This window comes from Drosophila innubila (assembly GCF_004354385.1).
Source record: "Drosophila innubila isolate TH190305 chromosome 2R unlocalized genomic scaffold, UK_Dinn_1.0 1_C_2R, whole genome shotgun sequence".
NCBI lineage: Eukaryota > Metazoa > Arthropoda > Insecta > Diptera > Drosophilidae > Drosophila > Drosophila innubila.
This window is the reverse complement of record NW_022995374.1, coordinates 16567440-16586525: the sequence shown is the minus strand read 5'-3', so window position 1 is coordinate 16586525 and position 19086 is coordinate 16567440. Positions and strand designations below refer to the sequence as shown.

Genomic DNA, 19086 nt, shown 5'->3' with positions numbered 1-19086 from the left:
AAATCTATTTGAGTATATTTTTATGATATTAAAAAAAAAATAGTGAAAATAATTTCTTATCTAGATCTCTTTGTAAAACAAATCTTCAGTATGACTATTATCATTATGTTTTGAAACAGTAGCATAAAAAGCACCAACAAAAGCAGATCACAAAAAAAATTTTAAAATATATATAAATATATAAAAATATGTATAAACTGTAAAAATTAATATATAAAAATAAATAAAGCATAAAAAATAAAAAAATAACAAAAAAACATAAAAATATAATAAAAAAATAAAATAAAAAGGAATACATAAAAAAGAAATATAAAAGAGCACATATTTTTGTAAAATGCCTTCGATAACCGCCATTCCTAAATCGGGAGTTGAAGAAACAATTCCCGCCTGGTTGAAGTTCGATTGGAGTCCAGAGATACAGCATGGAATCTATAGAGACTGGGGAACATACTATGCACAACGGCGACAGCTTAGTAATGCCATGGACTGCTTAACCAAGGCTATGGAGCTAGATGATACTGACTTCATGTCTATCTATAATCGGAGCCAGGTCCAACGTATGGCTGCACGGATCGAAGGAGCACTAGCTGATGCCTCACTTGCTGCACGTGAGTTTACAGAACCTTGAATTGATTTGAATTCATGAATCGAACTTTCTTAGAAATGGCAAAACAGCAGCGAGTACCTAATGCAGATATCAATTTTGAATTCTGCTGTGATCTATTTGAGCTTAACCAATTGGAGAACAGCAAAGCCGGAATGGCTAACAATATGCAAATCTTTAAAGGCACCAAGTCCTTAATTTTTCAGAAACGCCTTATGCTGGTACGTACTAAACAACTTAAATTTGTCAAGTTTTGCAATTAAAGTGATTTTTCTCTTTACTTTTAGATTGATGATGCGATTAAGGATTCTACTGGCAAGGCCATGTCCTTGTTTCTGTTAAAAAATCAAAAGTTGGTTGAACACGTTAATGAAATTAACCGAGCCAAAGCAGTTATAGATGAGCGTCCCTTATGGAAGAAATTAAAAGAGCAGGAAAAATGTGATATACTCAGCATACTAGAAGATAAAGTAAGTGATGGAATTTAACTCATTTAGTGGAATAATACTGAATATTTATTAAAACTAGAAAGAGATTTTGTCTCCTCTTGAAATCGAGCGTAGAAAGCGCGCCTTCAACGTACTTCATCAGACCTTCACGAATGAGAACTGGATTGATTTTATCTTCATGAAGGAGTTAAGAAAGAATCCCAACTTGCTTAACGATCAGTGCGTGCGTTCTAAAGACATCTTGAAAAAATTAGTTTTTGAGCAGTACCAAATAATTAGACAGTTTGTGGTGAGTATAAAGCAGATTGGGAAATTTAATTAGAAACTAGACAACAACCAACCGCATTTCCAGAAAATGCTTCAAACTCGAAGTCCCCTTTACTACGTCAATTACTTAAAATATGGAAACACGGCGATGCTGGAGAAAAATAAGGAGGCATATCTATTCAGGAAGCAGTATCAAATACAGCGGAATATGTTTGAAAGTCTTAGGCAAATTCGTAAGCTACGCAAAGAAAAAAGAGTCCAGGTTATTATTGAGAGTAATTGTGAGGTCGTTAAGTATATTGTCAATATTATAAATTTTAGGCTCTGCTCAAATATGTTGAAAAAATAATGGGTGAATATTATGTCACAAAAACGAATCGAGTCATGTGCTGGAAATTTGAATTCATAAATGAGGTTTACAATACTCTGGCTTTGGCACTATCTGAACAGTATTCAATTCCGAAAAATTTTAAATCTAGTAATTCGGCAATGTTGCAATTATTACATTTGCCGTCGGATAAGATAAAGGATGTGGTACCATTTGTTTTTGGAGATCGTTCTACTTACCAAGGATCGGAAGATGTAGATAATGTAGGACTAAAATTTAGGTAACTTATGGGATAATTTTTTTATGGTTTCTTTAATAAATCCTTTTCAGAAAACGAATTACACAAATGGAGAATCGGCTTAGATTTGCAAAGTTTTCTATTGAGAAGACCTATTTGTATTATCTGATCTCAAATATTCATTTATCGCAAGGACGCTCTGACGAATGTTATTTAAATGCTCGCAAAGCCATGAAAGGTTTGTTCAATAACTTTTTTTTTTTGCGATACTTTAATAATGTTCTGACCTTAGAAAGCAAAAAATGCAATAGCTTGATTTGGACTTTTCTAAGTGTTCTTCAAATCTTAAAGGCCAATATTATTTTACATAAAGTGGAACGTGTTGGAGAGGCCTTAGAGATCGGTCTTCCCATTGCCGAACAGCTTGGATGTCCAAGGCTCATTAATTTTATGGAAGTTTGCATATCGTGCAACGAGGAGGAAATGATTAAAAGATCGAATAGTGCTATGTCAAGTCATCGGGCCACAACTTGCTCTATACCAGTTATTTATGTTTAACGCGACTGCAAAAATATTGTTATTGTTTTAAGATAAATCAAGAGTGCAATACTACTAGTACTGAATAACCTTTATTATTAAATATTTATTTACTAGTGAAATATGTTACTTTTAATTGCTGTGGGCTCTAAATTTTATTTCTTTTAACCAGATTCGTCATACAAACCAAAGCGTTCAAATTCACAATTTGAAGAGTCGCGGAGTAGATTTTTGAATATACTTGGATTTACTTGGGACTTAGGGTTGTTTGTTCTTTAAGTTTATCTGAAAAAAATTTTTAGAAAGCTCTTACTGCGTTTTTCTTTAAAAAAAAATATCTTTTCAATCAAGAAAAAATTTGCTATCTAGAACTCCTTGTGATGTTTGTATTCTCATAAGTAGTTACGAGCTAAATAATAATGCTCAGTATCAGTACACATACAAAAGTATACAGATCCAAAAGCAATATACAAAATAGGGAAAACATTTTTACACTAACATTTTTACATTTTTGTTAAGGATTTTTTAATAAAAATTCCAAAAAATGACTTCAATTGTGGGGCATACACTGCATCTAGAGCCCGGAGAGGCTTTGCCATACTGGGCCAAATTTGACTGGTGTCCCGAAATAGAACATGATATCTATAGAGACTGGGGCACATATTACTTCAATCGGCGCAGAGAGAACTTTGCCATGCACTATTATACCAAGGCATTGGAATTGGATGATTGTGATTATATAACCCTCTATCGTCGCAGTCAGACCCAACGAAGAGCTGCACGGATCGAAGGAGCACTGAACGATGCCAGTAAAGCTGCTAGTAAGTCTATAAAATGTATTTTATTTAATACACCTATTTAACCTTAGTTCTGTAGAAATGGCTTTGCAGAAACATGGACCCAATTGTCCCATCAATCTGCAAATATGCGATGCACTTTTCGAGCTCAATCAGTTTGAGAACGCCAATATAGAATTGCATAACAATATTAGAAATTTTATTGGTGTCAAATCCAAATCTTTTGAAACGCGTCTCATTGTGGTAAGTTGTAAAAGTATCAGTAAAATTACGAATTGTAAATTTCTTCTTTAACTTTATCATAGGTGGATGATGTCATCAAGGATGTAACTGGCAAAGCCATGTCCTTGTTCTATTTACGAAACCAAAAGTTGATACGTCACGTTAATGAAATCACCAAAGCTAAAGCAATTGTAGATAATCGTATCTTATGGAAGAAATTAAGGGATCAGGGAAAATGCGATGTAGTCAGCATACTGGAAACAGAGGAGGAAGTCCTGTCTCCTATAGAAATAGCCCGCAGGAAGCGAGCATTCAATGTACTACATCAGACTTACATGAATGATTCCTGGTATGATATTCTTTTCATGAAGAACTTGAGAAAGAATCCAAGTTTGCTATTAAATCAATGCAAACGATCAAAAAACTTTCTGCAAACTCTATCGAGTAAGCAATATGATATCGTCAGACAGTTTATGGTGAGTAATTAATCAGATGACATCGTCTAGCATTTAACAATGATTCTTCTTTACAGAAAATGCTACAATCTCGCAATCCTCTTTACTATGTCAGTTTCTTGAAGTATCCAAACAAAAAAATGCTTGAGAAGAATAAAGAAGCAAATCTATTCCGTGTACAGTACCAAACCTATAGGAATATGACCGCTGATCTCAAATATATGCGTCAACTGCGTAAAGAAAAGAGAATCAAGGTAAGTATAACATTAATAAATGTTATAAATAAAATGTTATATTTAAATAAATAAATCTTTTTTTTACAGACTCTTGGCGATTATGTTGAGAAAGTCATGGGCGATTATTATGTGATAAAGAGAACTCGTGTCATGTGCTGGAAATTTGAATTCATAAATGAGGTTTACAATATCCTCGCTCTGGCACTTACCGAGCAATATATTGTACCCAGAAATTTTAAATTTAATGCGACTGCAATGATGCGATTACTGCATTTGCCAAGGGATAAAAAAGAGGATATAGTTTCATATGTATTTGGAGATCGTTCCACCTACCAAGAAGGAGATGATCAAGATCTTGAAGGAAAAAAATCGAGGTAGTTCATTTAACAGTATTCTAAGATTAATGTAAGCTCTAGTTCTTCATTTTTAGAAAACTTATTACTCGCATTGAGAGACGGATTCGTTTTGCAAAGTATCCTATCGAAATGTGTTATCTTTATAATCAGATGGCTTCAATTCATCTGAGTCAACTGCACTATGACGAGTGCTGTTTTAATGCTCGCAGAGCTATAAAGGGTTTGTTGAATGGAAAAAAAAACAAATACTAACCATTACAAATAAATAATTCTTCGTATATTTGTTTAGAAAGTCACAAGTGCAATAGCGTGATCTGGCATTTTCTGAGTCTTATACAAATCATCAAAGCGAATGTCACACAGCATAAAGTGGAGCGCACTAAAGAAGCTTTGGATGAGGCTCTTCCCCTTGCAAAGCAGCTTAGATCTGTAAAGCTTATCAAGTTTATAGAGACGTGTATCTTCAATACTGAGGATGACTATAATAGAAAGCTCAGTTCCATAGCCAGTCAAAGGTCTAGCCGGGCATCGGTAACAACTACAATGATGCGAGAGGAACTAGAAGATAAGTTGATTGGCATTTAAAAATAAATTGTAAGGTCTTTATGTAGACGTAAACAATAATATAGATATAAATAATAATAATCATAATAAATAAAATATAAAAAAAGGTAATAATCTATATTTATTAATACATTTTATTTATTATTATATGGCCTGAAAAGCTTTAGAATAGTTAAAAGGTACAGATAAAAAGTTTGTGCTTATTTATGCTTTAGCTTTTCCTTTTATTCGATATCACACAGTTGTCTCAATATTTTTCAGATGTTACTTTTCTAAGTGAAGTCCCTCAAAAAGAGAGCACTATTAATGTTAGTACTATATGACAAAATATGTATAGGAGATTTATAGGAATTTGTGCTTTTAAGGATCTAATCTAATAGCAAGAATTAAGTTATGCCAGTGTAATCTTTGTGGCTGCCTATAAACTGGTGTCGTGTGATTCCAACTTTTATTCTGGCCTACATTTTAAGCGCTGCCTCAAGCAAACACTCACACTCACAGATAGCATATATACGCACACACATGGACACACACACATTCAAGAAGAGAGAAAATTTACCTGTGAAAAAGAGTCGTAAAAATTCTATCAACTCGATTAAATTATAACAAGTGGATTTTCATGTTTTTGTGTCGCATTTATGGGTTTTTATTGTGCTAATTTTATGCGAAGAGGCAAGGAAGCGCGACAGGACTCAGCTCCTTGAGTAGGAAAATTCAGTATACATATACACACACACACACACACACACATAGTTAGATAGGCACCTGCGTTTGGGCTGCAATAATACTTGGCACACATTTAGTGGCAGCATTTAGTGGCACATTGCGGTTCCAACGACGACGCTGAAGTTCATCCTTGGGACATTGCCACATCGCTTTCGTTGTTGTTGCTGTTTTATTTTTTAGCGACACTCTCACTCAGTGTGGCGCCACACTTGGCAAAGTTTTTGGCCTACCTGCCACACACACACACGCTGCACACCTGCTTGCCCCTCCAACTGCTGCCACTGCTGGCGTCGCCTTTTGTCTTATCAAACTTTAGCGCGTATGTGTTTATGCCACAAATGGCACTTTTGCGACAGCCCGTTTTATTTTTTTACTGCCACTTTTCGCCATTTTGCTTTATCATTTTTATTTGCCAGTTTTCTAGCTATATGGGCGTGGCCCGAAACCGAGTTCTTCACTAAATTATAAATAAGAATGCTAAAAGTCAAGGAGGTGCTACAAATCTTATGCCCGCTAAGGTTAACATTTAAGCATTCCAGACAGCATACGTGTACATTTAATTCAAAATCAAGAACTATTCAAATAAATATATTAAAATTTTAATGCAGATTAAATTTGAAGGCTAAACCATGATCAAAATCACATTCCGCTTGACAATTGGTTCAGTTCACCCTCTTGATTTAGCCACTTTACAAGTCAACATGTTTCTCCAATTTGGCCTGATTTCTTACAAGAAAGTTAAACTTTTTAGAATTAATGCAATTTCAATACTGTTTTCTAAATCCATTTTCGAATCACATTTTAAATTACATACTATTATATCAATAACGACATACAGTTTTGAGTTAACTACACAGAATTTAAATGCAGAAAATCTTAAAATAGTTAAGAGCTTTTATAATAATAAAAAAAAATAATATAGCATACTTCTTGATAGATAAAATATATCTCTCTTAATTATTAGAACATCCTACAAGTATGCTTTAATTATTTCTATGCAAAATTCACAACAGGGTTGTAGAATATAGAAGCTTTTGGCTTACAATCAAAACAATCTGTTTGGTCTTACTTAATATCTTTGAAATTTAGAAGCTTTTCCATCTGCTGTGCTGTGAATCCTTTCCTTTTTTACATTCGTATACAACTAATAAGCCCCATCGAGCCGTTGTCACTCTGTGTATAGAGCCGTAAACATTTAAATAGCCGCCTAGTAGGATTTTATTGTCCCGGGGGCGAGTTGAGCGAAGGTGTGCAAGCAACTAATGACCCTGTATTTATATGACAGGGCCAAAAGTTTATAAATATTTATGGGCTGTGTGTTGCTGCTGTTGTTGCATACTTTCTTGGAGCGCAAACTCATTTGCTTATTTTAAAATTCCGAGCAGGCGTTGTTTCATTTTTGACACCCGAAACACCGACCAGACCCTGTTCCCTCTCAATACTCCCCAGTTCTCAGTCTTGTCATCGCTCGTTGTAGCCATTGTCACGCACACACGTACTATATTTTTTACGCGCATATCCTATTACATACACACACACATATACACTCACACACACATGGTACGCAGGCAGCCACAACATCAAGCACCCCTTTTTTGGTGGGGATTCCAGGGTTTTTTTTTCCTGTTCGCTGATGAAGTAAATAGAATCACGTACACTAATTATCATCACCATTGCGCGCCAAAGTTCAAAAATATATTTTTATTAATTTCATCGAGGGCGAAAAGGTAACGCCCACAGCTTCCGAAACTGTCCCGCCCCTTTCGCTTGTTTGGTAAAATTTTTAATTGAGATTCGGCAATACGATAAACCCGACTACAAATTGTACGTTCTCTGTTCTGAATGTAAATTGCTGCATTTAGTTACGAGTATTTCGATTACGGCTTGATAATCAGATTAGATAAACTGAACTATAATTAGCTATAGTAGATTTTATTTTTGGGGACATTGTAGTAGTTTTACTTGACACTTATTAAACTATTCAAGTTGCTTACAGTTGCTCTTAGTCATACAGTAAAATATAAATATATATTGTGCAAAGAATGCTTTAATTCAGTCAAATAAATTACGATTGAATACTAATACATAGTTCCCAACATAAAAGTATGAGATTAGGTCTGATTAGATTGTTGTCTTTAAGCAGTTGTTTAACTGTTAACTAATTTATTGACATTTTTTCTCTTGAAAAAATTAAACAAAAAAAAAGCTGTCACAACATACTCAGATAAGAAGTTAGTTCTCACAATCTGCAGTGACTCACACACTGATCCAAACAAAAAAAAAAATACCCTAAGGCCTAGTTGATATTATTAGTCCAAGCAAAGTCGAACAAACTAAAATAGATTGGCAAATTTAAATAAAATATAAAATAAAGAAAAATGAATAAATTAATTCTTGATTAGTTTTCAAATATTCTGAATAATTTTGAATCAATTATAAGTAGTGGTATTTTTACGAATATTGATCAAATGTGAGACACTTTTTTAAATTAAATCCAACAGTTTATTGGAACTCTTAACAGCAGTTCACTTGAACTTCACATGGAACCAGTTAAATTATGCAATTTTATAGTTTCAAATGTTTGGGCGTCCTTCATATAAGAATCAATAATATATATACATACTCGTTGTTGCTGCAGATAACATGGCTTATACTCAAAGTCAGATAAGAATGCGATAGCGCTTTATCTATAGATAACACATGTAGTGCAACGTGTTGTGCTCGAATAGAGATTGCCAATATCAAATGCTATAATAGAACGATCTGACATTACATCCAGTATCAGCTGGAACGTGCTACGTGCAACAAGTCGCTCTTAAGAACTTACACAATGGATCATCGCACACGTGTTGAGGTGGTGCAGGTGCCACCACCAGCGGGGACAACGGTCATTGTACAACAGCCACCACCGCCCAAGGATAAGGGCTGCTGTTGTATTCCCTGCTGTCCATGTTGCTTCAGTTGTGGCGATTGTTGTTGCTGTTGCACCATAATGTAGACGACCCTTCGACAACAACATCAACTTCAAATAAAGGCACACAAATCCTTTAATACTTTACGTTAAATTAAGTTTCTATGGCTTTGTCGAGCTCGTGTTCGTAATTTTGTGACCCACACAATACACAACACACAACAAACACACAAATACACACACACACAATTTTTTCATGCAATAAAATTTTACGATTTGTTATAAATAATGCTTTGTTCTCGACTGTGGTTGTGGCAACAACATATTGTCTTGCATAAATCTCAATGGTGAATTCCTTGTGTCTCGTTTCTCTATCGACTCATAAAAAGCTGAATTTAATAACACACAAAAACCGCAACAATTTGTAGTTTCATGTGTTTAGGGTTTGGCACATTATTTGCCAAGTTAGTTCACATTCCAAGTTATTATTTATATTCTTCTCAAAATTTGCCAATAAAACCGAAAATGTGTCAAAACTGCGGCCAACACTCGGGCCTGCTCTCATTTGATAAAACATTTTATGAGCTTTGAGGTCTCTAGCATTGCAACCGCAGCGCCAAAAACTTTTTGGCCAAAAACCATTTTTGACAAGGGTTGCGAATAGGGAGCAGGGAGTAGGGAGTAGCGGGAGGGCATGTGTAGGAGCTGGTAACCCATTCAACGTAATTTGTGTGTACTTTTGCTTTGCTTGCTGTTTATCTAAAGCCCAAACCAAATTACTCATACGCACCGTTGCATGAAAGACGCTGCATAGTGGGGAGTAAATAACTGAAAATTATGTTTAATTAATTGTTTTTTGAAAAAAAAAATCATTATAACTGAAATTGAAATACATATTTTTTTTAGATTTTTTACAAACTCTAACAAAGTACTTTTCAAAATGTGATATTACATTTTAGATCCTGTTTATTATATTAGAGAAAATTTTTTAGATATATTGAATTCTTTAAAAAAATCCTCCACTAGTTAAATCATGTTCTAACTCACTTTTGAATAAATGTTAATTAAAAACTGTTTTCAGCTCAAACTTAATTTTGAAATAATCAAAAATATATTTCACTTATTGTGCATTCAAAACCACTGTGCATTGGGTACTCCACATTTTTGACATTTACACAAACTGTTCATTATCACAGCTCATTGATCAAATGCCTGGGCTTTAGATAAATTTTCGGTAGACCAAGTTTACCAAATGAAATACCTAGAAACGTTCCGGGAACTTTAGTTTAAAACAAGTTATAGCGTCGCATAGCTCACATTTAGTCAGTTATTTTAGTTAGTTTGTTTGGTCACCCCGTTAAGTTAAAAAAAAGTAAGGATCATGTACAATCCTGGATATCAGGTGGACGTCATCGACCCATACTATCCGCCGCCAGTGGAAGTTATTGAAGTGATGCCACCGCCAATGATGCAACCGTCATATATACAACCCGCTGTGGTTGTCACACAGCCCCAGACGGTCTATGTGGAGGATTCATCGGGTCCGACGGCGGAACAAATGGAATGTTGCCTTATGCTGGGAGCCTGTTGTGTCATGGAAGAAGCGGGCTGCGTTATTTTATAAAGTCGTTGTAACTCTAAGAAATGTGAAAAAGTGTTAAGGAAATTCTTATGTAAATATAAATATTATCGAAATCAAAAAAAAAGAAATCAAATATAAGTGTTTTTGATTAGAACGCAATCAATGAGTGTTATTGTAGAAATTATAATAATCATATGTTATTCAAAATTGTTTCCAACTGGCAAATCGTACTGCTGAGCTTGTGAGTCATTGTAATAATACTAATGGATTTGTAGTGCCCTATTTGTCGACAAAATGCCTATCTATATGACTAACAATTTGTTAAAAATTTTAACTGGACCCTATAAAATCTCTAGAATGAATAATCGCACAGGTCAAATTTTTGTGTATGTTTCGTATGATTTCTCTAACTTTGCGAGCTTTTTCTGTTATATTAAAATAGTAACATCGCTTGATTGCATTCAGTTTCTAGTTATCTAGTTGCACACTTGGTTCTTCATTTCATTAAATTTCTAGCTTAAGTCTTTTTAATTCTTAGTATATGTTAATTTAGATGATAATATTTTAAATGTATCACCACAAGAGCAAATACATGTTGCTCATCGAGTGAGTGTTTGTCTCTCAGTCGTAAGTCTTCCAATTAGGCAGATGCGTAATTGAGAATTTGTCAAAGACTGTTGTCAGTTGGCTGAAGCATATCATTATGTGGCTAGCACATTAAAGCCAGTTGTATGTCATATTTGCCCACGCACTGAGCCAAGTTATTATAATTAAAGCCAAGTCGTCGTGTAAAACTGACAGAGTGCTACGTTATGTTCCCTTTTTTATTTTGTTGTGTTTTTTGGGGAGCCAATGTAAAATGTTATTTGAAAATGTTGTGCCTTGTCTTCGACGTTGCCACAAGAACAAGGCGAAGAAACAGGAGCACATCCAGGACAACTTCAACAGCTTGGCTTACAACGGAAACAGGCCAGGCAACAGCAACAAGGACAACAACAAGCCGGGTGCTATATGCCTTTTTAACTTGATTTAATGAGTGCAGGGAAAAACATCAACAAGAAAAATGAAATAACTGTCATTGAAGACATGAAAAAGGGAGCCCAGTGAGAAAATGGGGCGAAGTAAAGCAGGATTGACGGTTGCCTCTCGCCGGCTTCTGTTTTTCCAAACTGAGCCAAAGGAAAGTCAAGAAAAGGGTAGGGGATGGGGTGGCAAAGGAAGGGGAGGCTGCGCTACTTAACTAGGAGCAAACGAGCTGCCAGACACGAAGGGTCTACTTTGGGGTGTGGCACAGCGCAATTATGCAGCAAATTAGCGCTTTATATTTATTAAAAGCCAGCTAACTGAAAGGCCCTTTGTTTCTATTTATTTCTTTTATTTTTCGTGTTTATTTTTATTTTTTTATTATGTCGTTTTTTTTCGGGTGTTGTACTCGAAGTGTCTACAGCAAAAAATGGCAAGTGAGAAAGTTACCAAGCTGCGAGTACACGAGTTCTTTGACAGTTGCCCAAGTTATGGACTACAATATAAGCTGACTTTGCATTCAGAAGAGTATATTAATCAGTGGCCTATGATGCGGCAAAATATAATCTATTATGATTGATATTTATGTCAAATTTGACAATTTTACTCCTTAAATTGGCAAATAAATATTTATTATTATTAATTGTCCAAAATGTTTGCATAAAAAGAGATGGTATTATTTAAACTTTGTATTTGTACTTGTTAAATTTAATATATTACATTTATTGGCAAAATTATTATTTTTTAAAAAACTTTACTCAATATCAGTAACATCTAGATGTAAAAACTGTGAAATAGATAAGTAAAACATAAAACTATAAATAATTGTTCGTTTGAAAACCTGTCCCACATTAATATATTATTAATATTCATGAAAAATATTAAATTTTTTTCATTTATAACTACATATTTTTATATACATACATCTCAAGAAAGAATCATTATCCTTGTTATTATTTCACCCATATTCCCTTAGAGTACATTTGGGTCAGCTACAGCCCTCGAATCTGTTTCGTTGATGGAACAGGAGAAAAAACCATCTAATCATGGGCTACAAGTTGAAACTAATGCATAATTCGTGTACTCTGTGAAAGGAAGTCAATGGGAAAGTGAGGCATGAAGTCAGCAGGATTCAGGATTCAGGACTCAGAATTCAGTATTTCTACCCCTGCTAATAAGACGCTTAGGGGTGGCTATGATAGTTATTGTTGGGGGCATTGGGCTTGTTGCATTTCCTGCAAGTAATTTTCTTATGAGTTTTCACTGTTTCGCTGTGGCCAACAGCCCCGTAATCCTTATAAATGAAGCAGCAAATTTAACGCCAATGCAAGGATCGCATTGTACATATAGTTCACATAGTTACTTAAGGACTTAATGCATTTATCCTACGCTGAAACTGGAACTGAAACTGAAACTGGAATGGGATATTAACGTGTATTATATCTTATGTGACTTCTCATTCTCATTTCTCTCATTTGTCAGGATTTAAGCATTGTTGCGACCCCAGAAAATTGCAATTGTATGAACATTCATTGGTTTTGGCAATGATGATTTATTTGCCACGCACGTGGAAGATTTTCCACCTCCCTCTTGCCATACATTCGATGGGTGGTTTGTTGTGCCTGTTTCATTAATGTTTGTCCAGCACACTCATTAAAAATTAATCCGTCTTACTAGACGATTTTAATAAGACAATGTTAAGGCTATCAATGTCCAAGCAGTTGGCCAACTGTAGCTTGTTAGTGTCGGCTTGGCTTCAAAATCCATTCAACTTGACGCTTTCAAGAGATTACAGGGTCGGTTAGTAATCTTAGCTAAGAATATGCTTAGTTTCACTTTACTTACAAATTCACAGAAATAGTAATTGTAGCATACTTTTTGGCGCATTTTAAGCAAAGGTAATTTTAAATAAACAATCCATTACTTAACAATAGCTGGCATATCTTTACCATACAAATAACTTAAGCTTTTAACATATTTTTTTCTACAATTTTCCTTTCGTGTTGTGACTGTTGTTGCAGGGAACAGAAATTGAAAAGCCTGAATGTCAGCATTAAAATACTCAACCCAGTTTCATAGAGCAAAGCATTCTCTTTGTGGCATGCCACCACACCCAGGACTGCCACCACTCCAAGCCCAACTGACCCGCTAAGTGCCGTTCGACGGGGCTCTCCAGGGGCGGCCATGTGACGATGCCTTTTGTTTTATGTCAAGTGCAAAATGTGCAATGCATAAGACAATGCAACCGCATACCAAATAGTAATCTGGCCCTACTGCCCCCTCTACTGCCACCCACATCCTATCCCAGCCTCACTTAGAGCCACAACCTATTGCAAGCTGCTATTGTGTCACTTGCCAAGCAGCAAACCAACAACAGCAACAGCTCTAACAACAACAACAACAACAACGTTTGTGTGACACATTTGGCAATGCGTTTTTAAACTGCAAAGAAACAAAACGAAATGTGGCAGCCACAAAACAGCGACAACAACAAAAGCAAGTAGGGAAAAGTTTTTAGCATTTTTTCGCATTGCCTCGGCACTGAATTGCACTTAAAGTCAGCGCCAGTTAAAAACTTTGAAGCCAACGACTACAACAGCAAAAAAAGAACTAAATAAAAAACTATGGAGGAAACTATTGAAGAGTTATTCTATGGCTTGCCGAATTCTGAATACCCTTGCCAACAAATTAAAGTCAAAGAAAATAGAAATTTCTTTTACAGACACTGTAATACATGATTTTAATAAAACATTAAATAAACAATTTCAATAATGTTTTTATCGGTATTTAAATGAGTTGACTATCAAACGATTTATTACAAAATTATACAATATGCAAAGTTTCTAGATGCTTTATTTATCATTACCATATGGTTTAATTATTCTTATCAAACAATATATTTTTTAAAATTTCAACACAATTTTTTTCCAAAGTTACATTGTAAAAAACTAGTATACCCTCTCTTTTAGGGTATTAGGCGAAGCGTATTGCATAGAGTGCGAGAGAAACAATTGAAAACTTTATTGCTTTTGGCTTTTTCACTTTTGTTCGCAAGTATGTTGCACACGAGGCGGCGCGTTGACAAAACGGCAAAAGGAGACCAAAAACTGTCGAAAGAAGAAAGTTTTGCACTTTTATTAATTTTAGAACTCAACAGGAGGGGCAGAGCCTTATGCTCTATACATACATAAGTATGGCAGCTGAAGATTGTAAGAACCACTTGGACACGGAGAGAAACTGGGACAGGGACACAGCCGGAGACTCAAGACTCGAGACTTGAGAGTCGAGAGTCGAGAGTTGTGGGTGTTGTGGGTTCTCGCAAGGTTACACTCTCGGCAGCTGTTTGGTCAGCGGTCAGCTGGGGTTGTCCACTAATTGGCCTTGTGAAAATATTTGCTACGCTTATGAAAACAGTTGGTCGCATACCACATGACCCTTGACCAAAATGACACACAAAATGACACACATACAGAAAGGGAAACACACATACTATAGTTTGGGCCTCGTTTATGCGTGTAAAATTTGTGAATTCGATACGCTCTTAGGCTGATAAAAAAACGGTTTCTAATATCAGAAATATGTTATTTAAATTTAAAAAAAAAAAAAACCTTTATGTTAAATATTTAATTAATAAAGATAGTAAAAATTAATTTAAAAAATTAAATAAATTTAAGACGAGATAAAATTGAAACGGTTCCAACTTAGCAACTTCACTATACCATATAAAGAAAAGAAAGCTGCATTGAACTTTTTGGAAAAAAATAAACACATAAAGCTATTCAATAAAACTAGAGTTTTTCTGAAGATTAGAAATAAGCTCAGTCCCTTCCGAAAGTAAGAGAAAAAGGCAATCAGCTTTAATAAAATATAGAAAAGTGAAGACTTTTTAAAAGAAAAGAAAATTAATCTAAATAAATAGAAGTAAGATTAATAAAATGTGTTACAGAAATTAGTTCGTATAGATCTTAAAGTCATACACATAATGCATGGCATAAACATAACATAACAACCGACACACACACTCACACACACTGAACAACACACATACACAGATAAACAAAGTAACATTCACACACTTGGCAACCCAGTCCAATCATAAACATGCGCCGGGACTAACCACAGTAGCCCGTTCAGCTGCCCCTTTTCCCCCTTTCCACATCCCCCTTCTCCGACGACCGTTTGTCCGACCCCCTCAATTTTTGTCAACTGAACTAATTAATTAATTGTGGGGCGGCCACCGTAGCCTTCGAGCCAAGAGACCGACGCGTCGTCTGAGTTGTCGCCGCCCACACGGCAACTCTGTCCAAAATCCTCCTCATTTCCCTGCTTTCCGCTTTTCCCGTTCCCAGCCACCCACTTGCTAACTGACCAGCAACTAATTTTTATATTTATGAGGCCGGGACGTTGGCCTACTGCGTCATAAACTGTACAGTTTGGTTTGCCACAGGGTAGCTGACATTGTTGTGGTTGTTGTTGTTGCTGCTGCTTTGTATGCATGTGTGGCATGCGATGTTCTTGTTAAGGACATTCTATCCTTGCCACAGACTCCTTCATGCCGTTTGCATGCTCACAATTTTAGTATCTTCTATGTGATTTCATGCGTTAAAGCTGAATTTTTATTTGCTGCCGTTGTTGCAGACAACCCCATTAAAAGGGGCGACCGGCCAGTGGGGGGCGTGGCTCCTGGAGGGTCAGACATTTTTGGGGTTTAATTTTCATGTCGCGTTGAAAGTTTCGTACAAGTATTTATGGCATATAAATGAAATGTTAATACTGAACCCCAAAAGAGGCCAAAAGATTCGGTAACATGTTTCATTTCCTAATGTTTGCTAATGAAGGAGTTCGATTGGGTTCTTAAATGTTTAATTGGTCTGAGATTCAGAAAAGTTACGGCCAGTCAAATGACTTGTGTATATTATCATGGCAATAAATTTCTAGTGGAAAAAGTTTTTGAAATACATTTATCTGAAATCAAGTTAATAATATTTGATTAGTTCTGATAAAATTGAACATTAATAAAATAATAAATTAATGATGTATAAATACATCGAAAAACCCACAACTTCAAGTACTTTTTTAATAACTTTGAGCTCTCACAACTTTGTCCAAAATGAAACGATTTCCATGGGATATATCACCTTGTTCATGATTTGGCCTGGAAATTGGTTCTGCATTTACAATTTGTTCAGTTAGAAAATTTAATTTTTTTTTGTTCATCATCCGAATTTCCAAACCTACCCCTTGATATTTTCACAAAAACTTTGAACTCTGATAACTTTTTCAAAACTTAACCGATTTTCTACGGAACTCTGATAACTTTTTCAAAACTTAACCGATTTTCATGCGGAACATCATTTTGTTAATGATTTGGCCTCTTTTTTGATTCTGCATTTAATTTTTTTATTTAGAAATTTTGTTTCTTGTCTTTCAGCTATACATCATCTATAGTCTAATACTGCTTCAAAAGAATATACAATTATAAACAATCAAATAAGACACTAAACTAAGCAATTACAACCCTCGTGAGAGCAAAATTCAACAAACATGCTTGATTATTTATAATTCAAATGGGCAAACACAAAACAATTACCACAAATGCTGATTAAATTGATGGCTAAATACCATAGAAAATCTATAATAAATGTTGAGTGCAGTGTAGACCCTAAGAGACTCATTCACAATATTATGCATTCATTTGCAAAATGTAGAAAGAAGAAGAAAGGCAATGTCTCACAATATTATAAGCCCAAAGGAAATCGAACAATGCTCACGTTTTCCGAATATTTTTTGTCAATTTTAATATTTTATTATATGGATGTGATGATGCGACGATGTGACATTGCGACGGCCATTTTAATGCATATTTAATGCAATTTTTAAGAACCAAACGCATTAAATAAAGTTATTTCGCTCTTACCGCAAATATAAACATAGAAAGCTTTCCCAAAATTCGCATGCGACAAGAATTTTAAATCATTTCACGACCAAATGACAAAACATTTTCATACAAATTGCTGAATTTCGCTTAACATTTTTTGCGAAAGCGTTGAACAGCTATTTCCAATTCGCATGCGAATTGTTTTAATACCCTGTAAGTAAAGGCAAGAGAAAGGCACGATAGAATTTCTTTATCATATCAATTCAACTGAAAGTATAAAAACTTAAATTTAAATTTTATTTAAAATGAAAAGCTAACTTAACTTATTAAATATCGCCTAAGATTAAAACTAACTCAATTATTTATCTTTTTATATCTAATTTAAAGGTCTACTGTGCTTTAATTGTAGAATTTAAAAAGTTGAGTTGGTTAGAAAAAAATACGATTAAAATGTTGAAGAGCCTATATGAATTTGGTTTTGCTTTAGGGTAACTGCTAGTCATGTTAGTTGCGTTGAAATAATTTTACTTGTTGGATTTGGAATTAAGTTTCGTTTTGGTTTTTCGATAATAATGTTCATAAATTTTGTGTCGCCTGCAAATATGCAACGGAAATTGCCAAAGCCACACGACTTCAATTTCAAGTAATATCAACCCCCCTCAGACCACAACAGCCCACATCCCACAGCCCCCGGCTTAAGATGCTGCTGTGTTTTTTTATAGGCTTCTGGGGAGTGCTTGGGCGTGTGTCGGCTATCCTAACCAAAAAAGGGGGAAGGGATAGGGAGATAGAGAAAAGGAGAATTTGATTCTGCTGCTTGTCAATGCATTTCGTCCTTTGATAATATCAAAAACTCATTTGCCTTGGCCACTTAAGGGGGGATTTAGTAGTTAGTTTGATGTTGCTTGCAGCAGATGATTTATTATAGCGCTCTACTTCTCTTCCGCACTTCCCCTGATGCGCAACATGCGTCATCAATTTTTCGAGATACTCGCACATTTGCATGGACATTGCCAGGGACCATTAGGCAACAGTTGCAGCTGCTGTTGCAGCAACATGAAGAACCGCAATAGCATTAAATAAAACAAAACAAAAAACCGTCTGACCATAAATAATTTGCTCTTTGCTCATTTCCTAAACAATTTAACAATTTGCGCGCCAAATATTAATTAAAAGCCACTTTCCAGTAAATGTACAAGTATCTCATGGATACGTGACCACTAAATAAACGCGTTTAACATAAATTCAAATTTACATTTCCACCAAGTGCCAAAACAATAAACAATTTCTACCATTTGTTACTGTTGTTCTATTATTATGTTGTTCTAGTGCTGCGAATAATAATGAAATGAAAAATTTGTGGTCACTCCGAAAATTAATTGTGATGCATTAAAAGTGCAATTGTAAAATTATTTTTAGTTTTTATTGTGCAAGCAACACTAAAACAAATTGCTCTAAAAAAGCACTACAACATTTAACAAATTGCATTCATTTTTGGCAAAATATGTGCAGAAGTGAAGGACATCAAAGGGCAACATGTTTAGAGTGTGGCTGAATTAAGTGATGAGTGTGAATTATTTGCTGTCAAATAAATTGAGAAATTCAGTGCGGAAAGCCGACGTCGTAATACTCTAGAAAATTTACTCTAGGACAGATAATCGTTAAAAATAATTATCTATGAATTCGAAAAATGTAAATGTTATTTATTACAATCTTTAAACTATCAAACATACAAAAAAGTTTAACAAAATTAATTTCTAAGTAGATCCTAGTATATTACAAAATTCCATGAAACCTTGGTAAAATGTTTTATCTTTCTATATAGCCTTAAAACTCTATTTTAATAAAAAATTCTTCTATTACCACTGAATGTTATCAAATGAGCCCAAACGCAAGTGTTTGCTAAGGTTACT

General features: G+C 34.9%; 3 protein-coding genes and 1 long non-coding RNA gene across 4 annotated transcripts; 3 read left to right on the top strand and 1 right to left on the bottom strand.

Moving 5' to 3' along the window:
- Positions 1–319: 319 nt before the first annotated feature.
- On the top strand, positions 320–2545 carry LOC117783454. Its single transcript, XM_034620862.1, has 8 exons — positions 320–608; positions 662–825; positions 892–1074; positions 1133–1342; positions 1406–1582; positions 1642–1928; positions 1979–2124; positions 2179–2545. The coding sequence occupies exons 1-8, from the start codon at positions 335–337 to the stop codon at positions 2442–2444; spliced, it is 1707 nt and encodes a 568-aa protein (XP_034476753.1). The 5' UTR covers positions 320–334; the 3' UTR covers positions 2445–2545.
- A 404-nt stretch (positions 2546–2949) lies between these two features.
- Positions 2950–5114, top strand: LOC117785397. The gene is made up of 7 exons (XM_034623376.1): positions 2950–3244; positions 3300–3463; positions 3526–3918; positions 3975–4151; positions 4221–4507; positions 4564–4709; positions 4779–5114. The coding sequence occupies exons 1-7, from the start codon at positions 2968–2970 to the stop codon at positions 5072–5074; spliced, it is 1740 nt and encodes a 579-aa protein (XP_034479267.1). The 5' UTR covers positions 2950–2967; the 3' UTR covers positions 5075–5114.
- Positions 5115–9970: 4856 nt separating this feature from the next.
- On the top strand, positions 9971–10407 carry LOC117784233. Its single transcript, XM_034621906.1, has one exon. The coding sequence runs from the start codon at positions 10072–10074 to the stop codon at positions 10312–10314; it is 243 nt and encodes an 80-aa protein (XP_034477797.1). The 5' UTR covers positions 9971–10071; the 3' UTR covers positions 10315–10407.
- Positions 10408–12559: 2152 nt separating this feature from the next.
- Positions 12560–13265, bottom strand: LOC117784831. Its single transcript, XR_004617452.1, has 2 exons — positions 13141–13265; positions 12560–13073 (listed from the first exon to the last, which is right to left on the bottom strand). It is a non-coding gene; the product is annotated as an uncharacterized LOC117784831 (long non-coding RNA).
- Positions 13266–19086: the final 5821 nt, after the last annotated feature.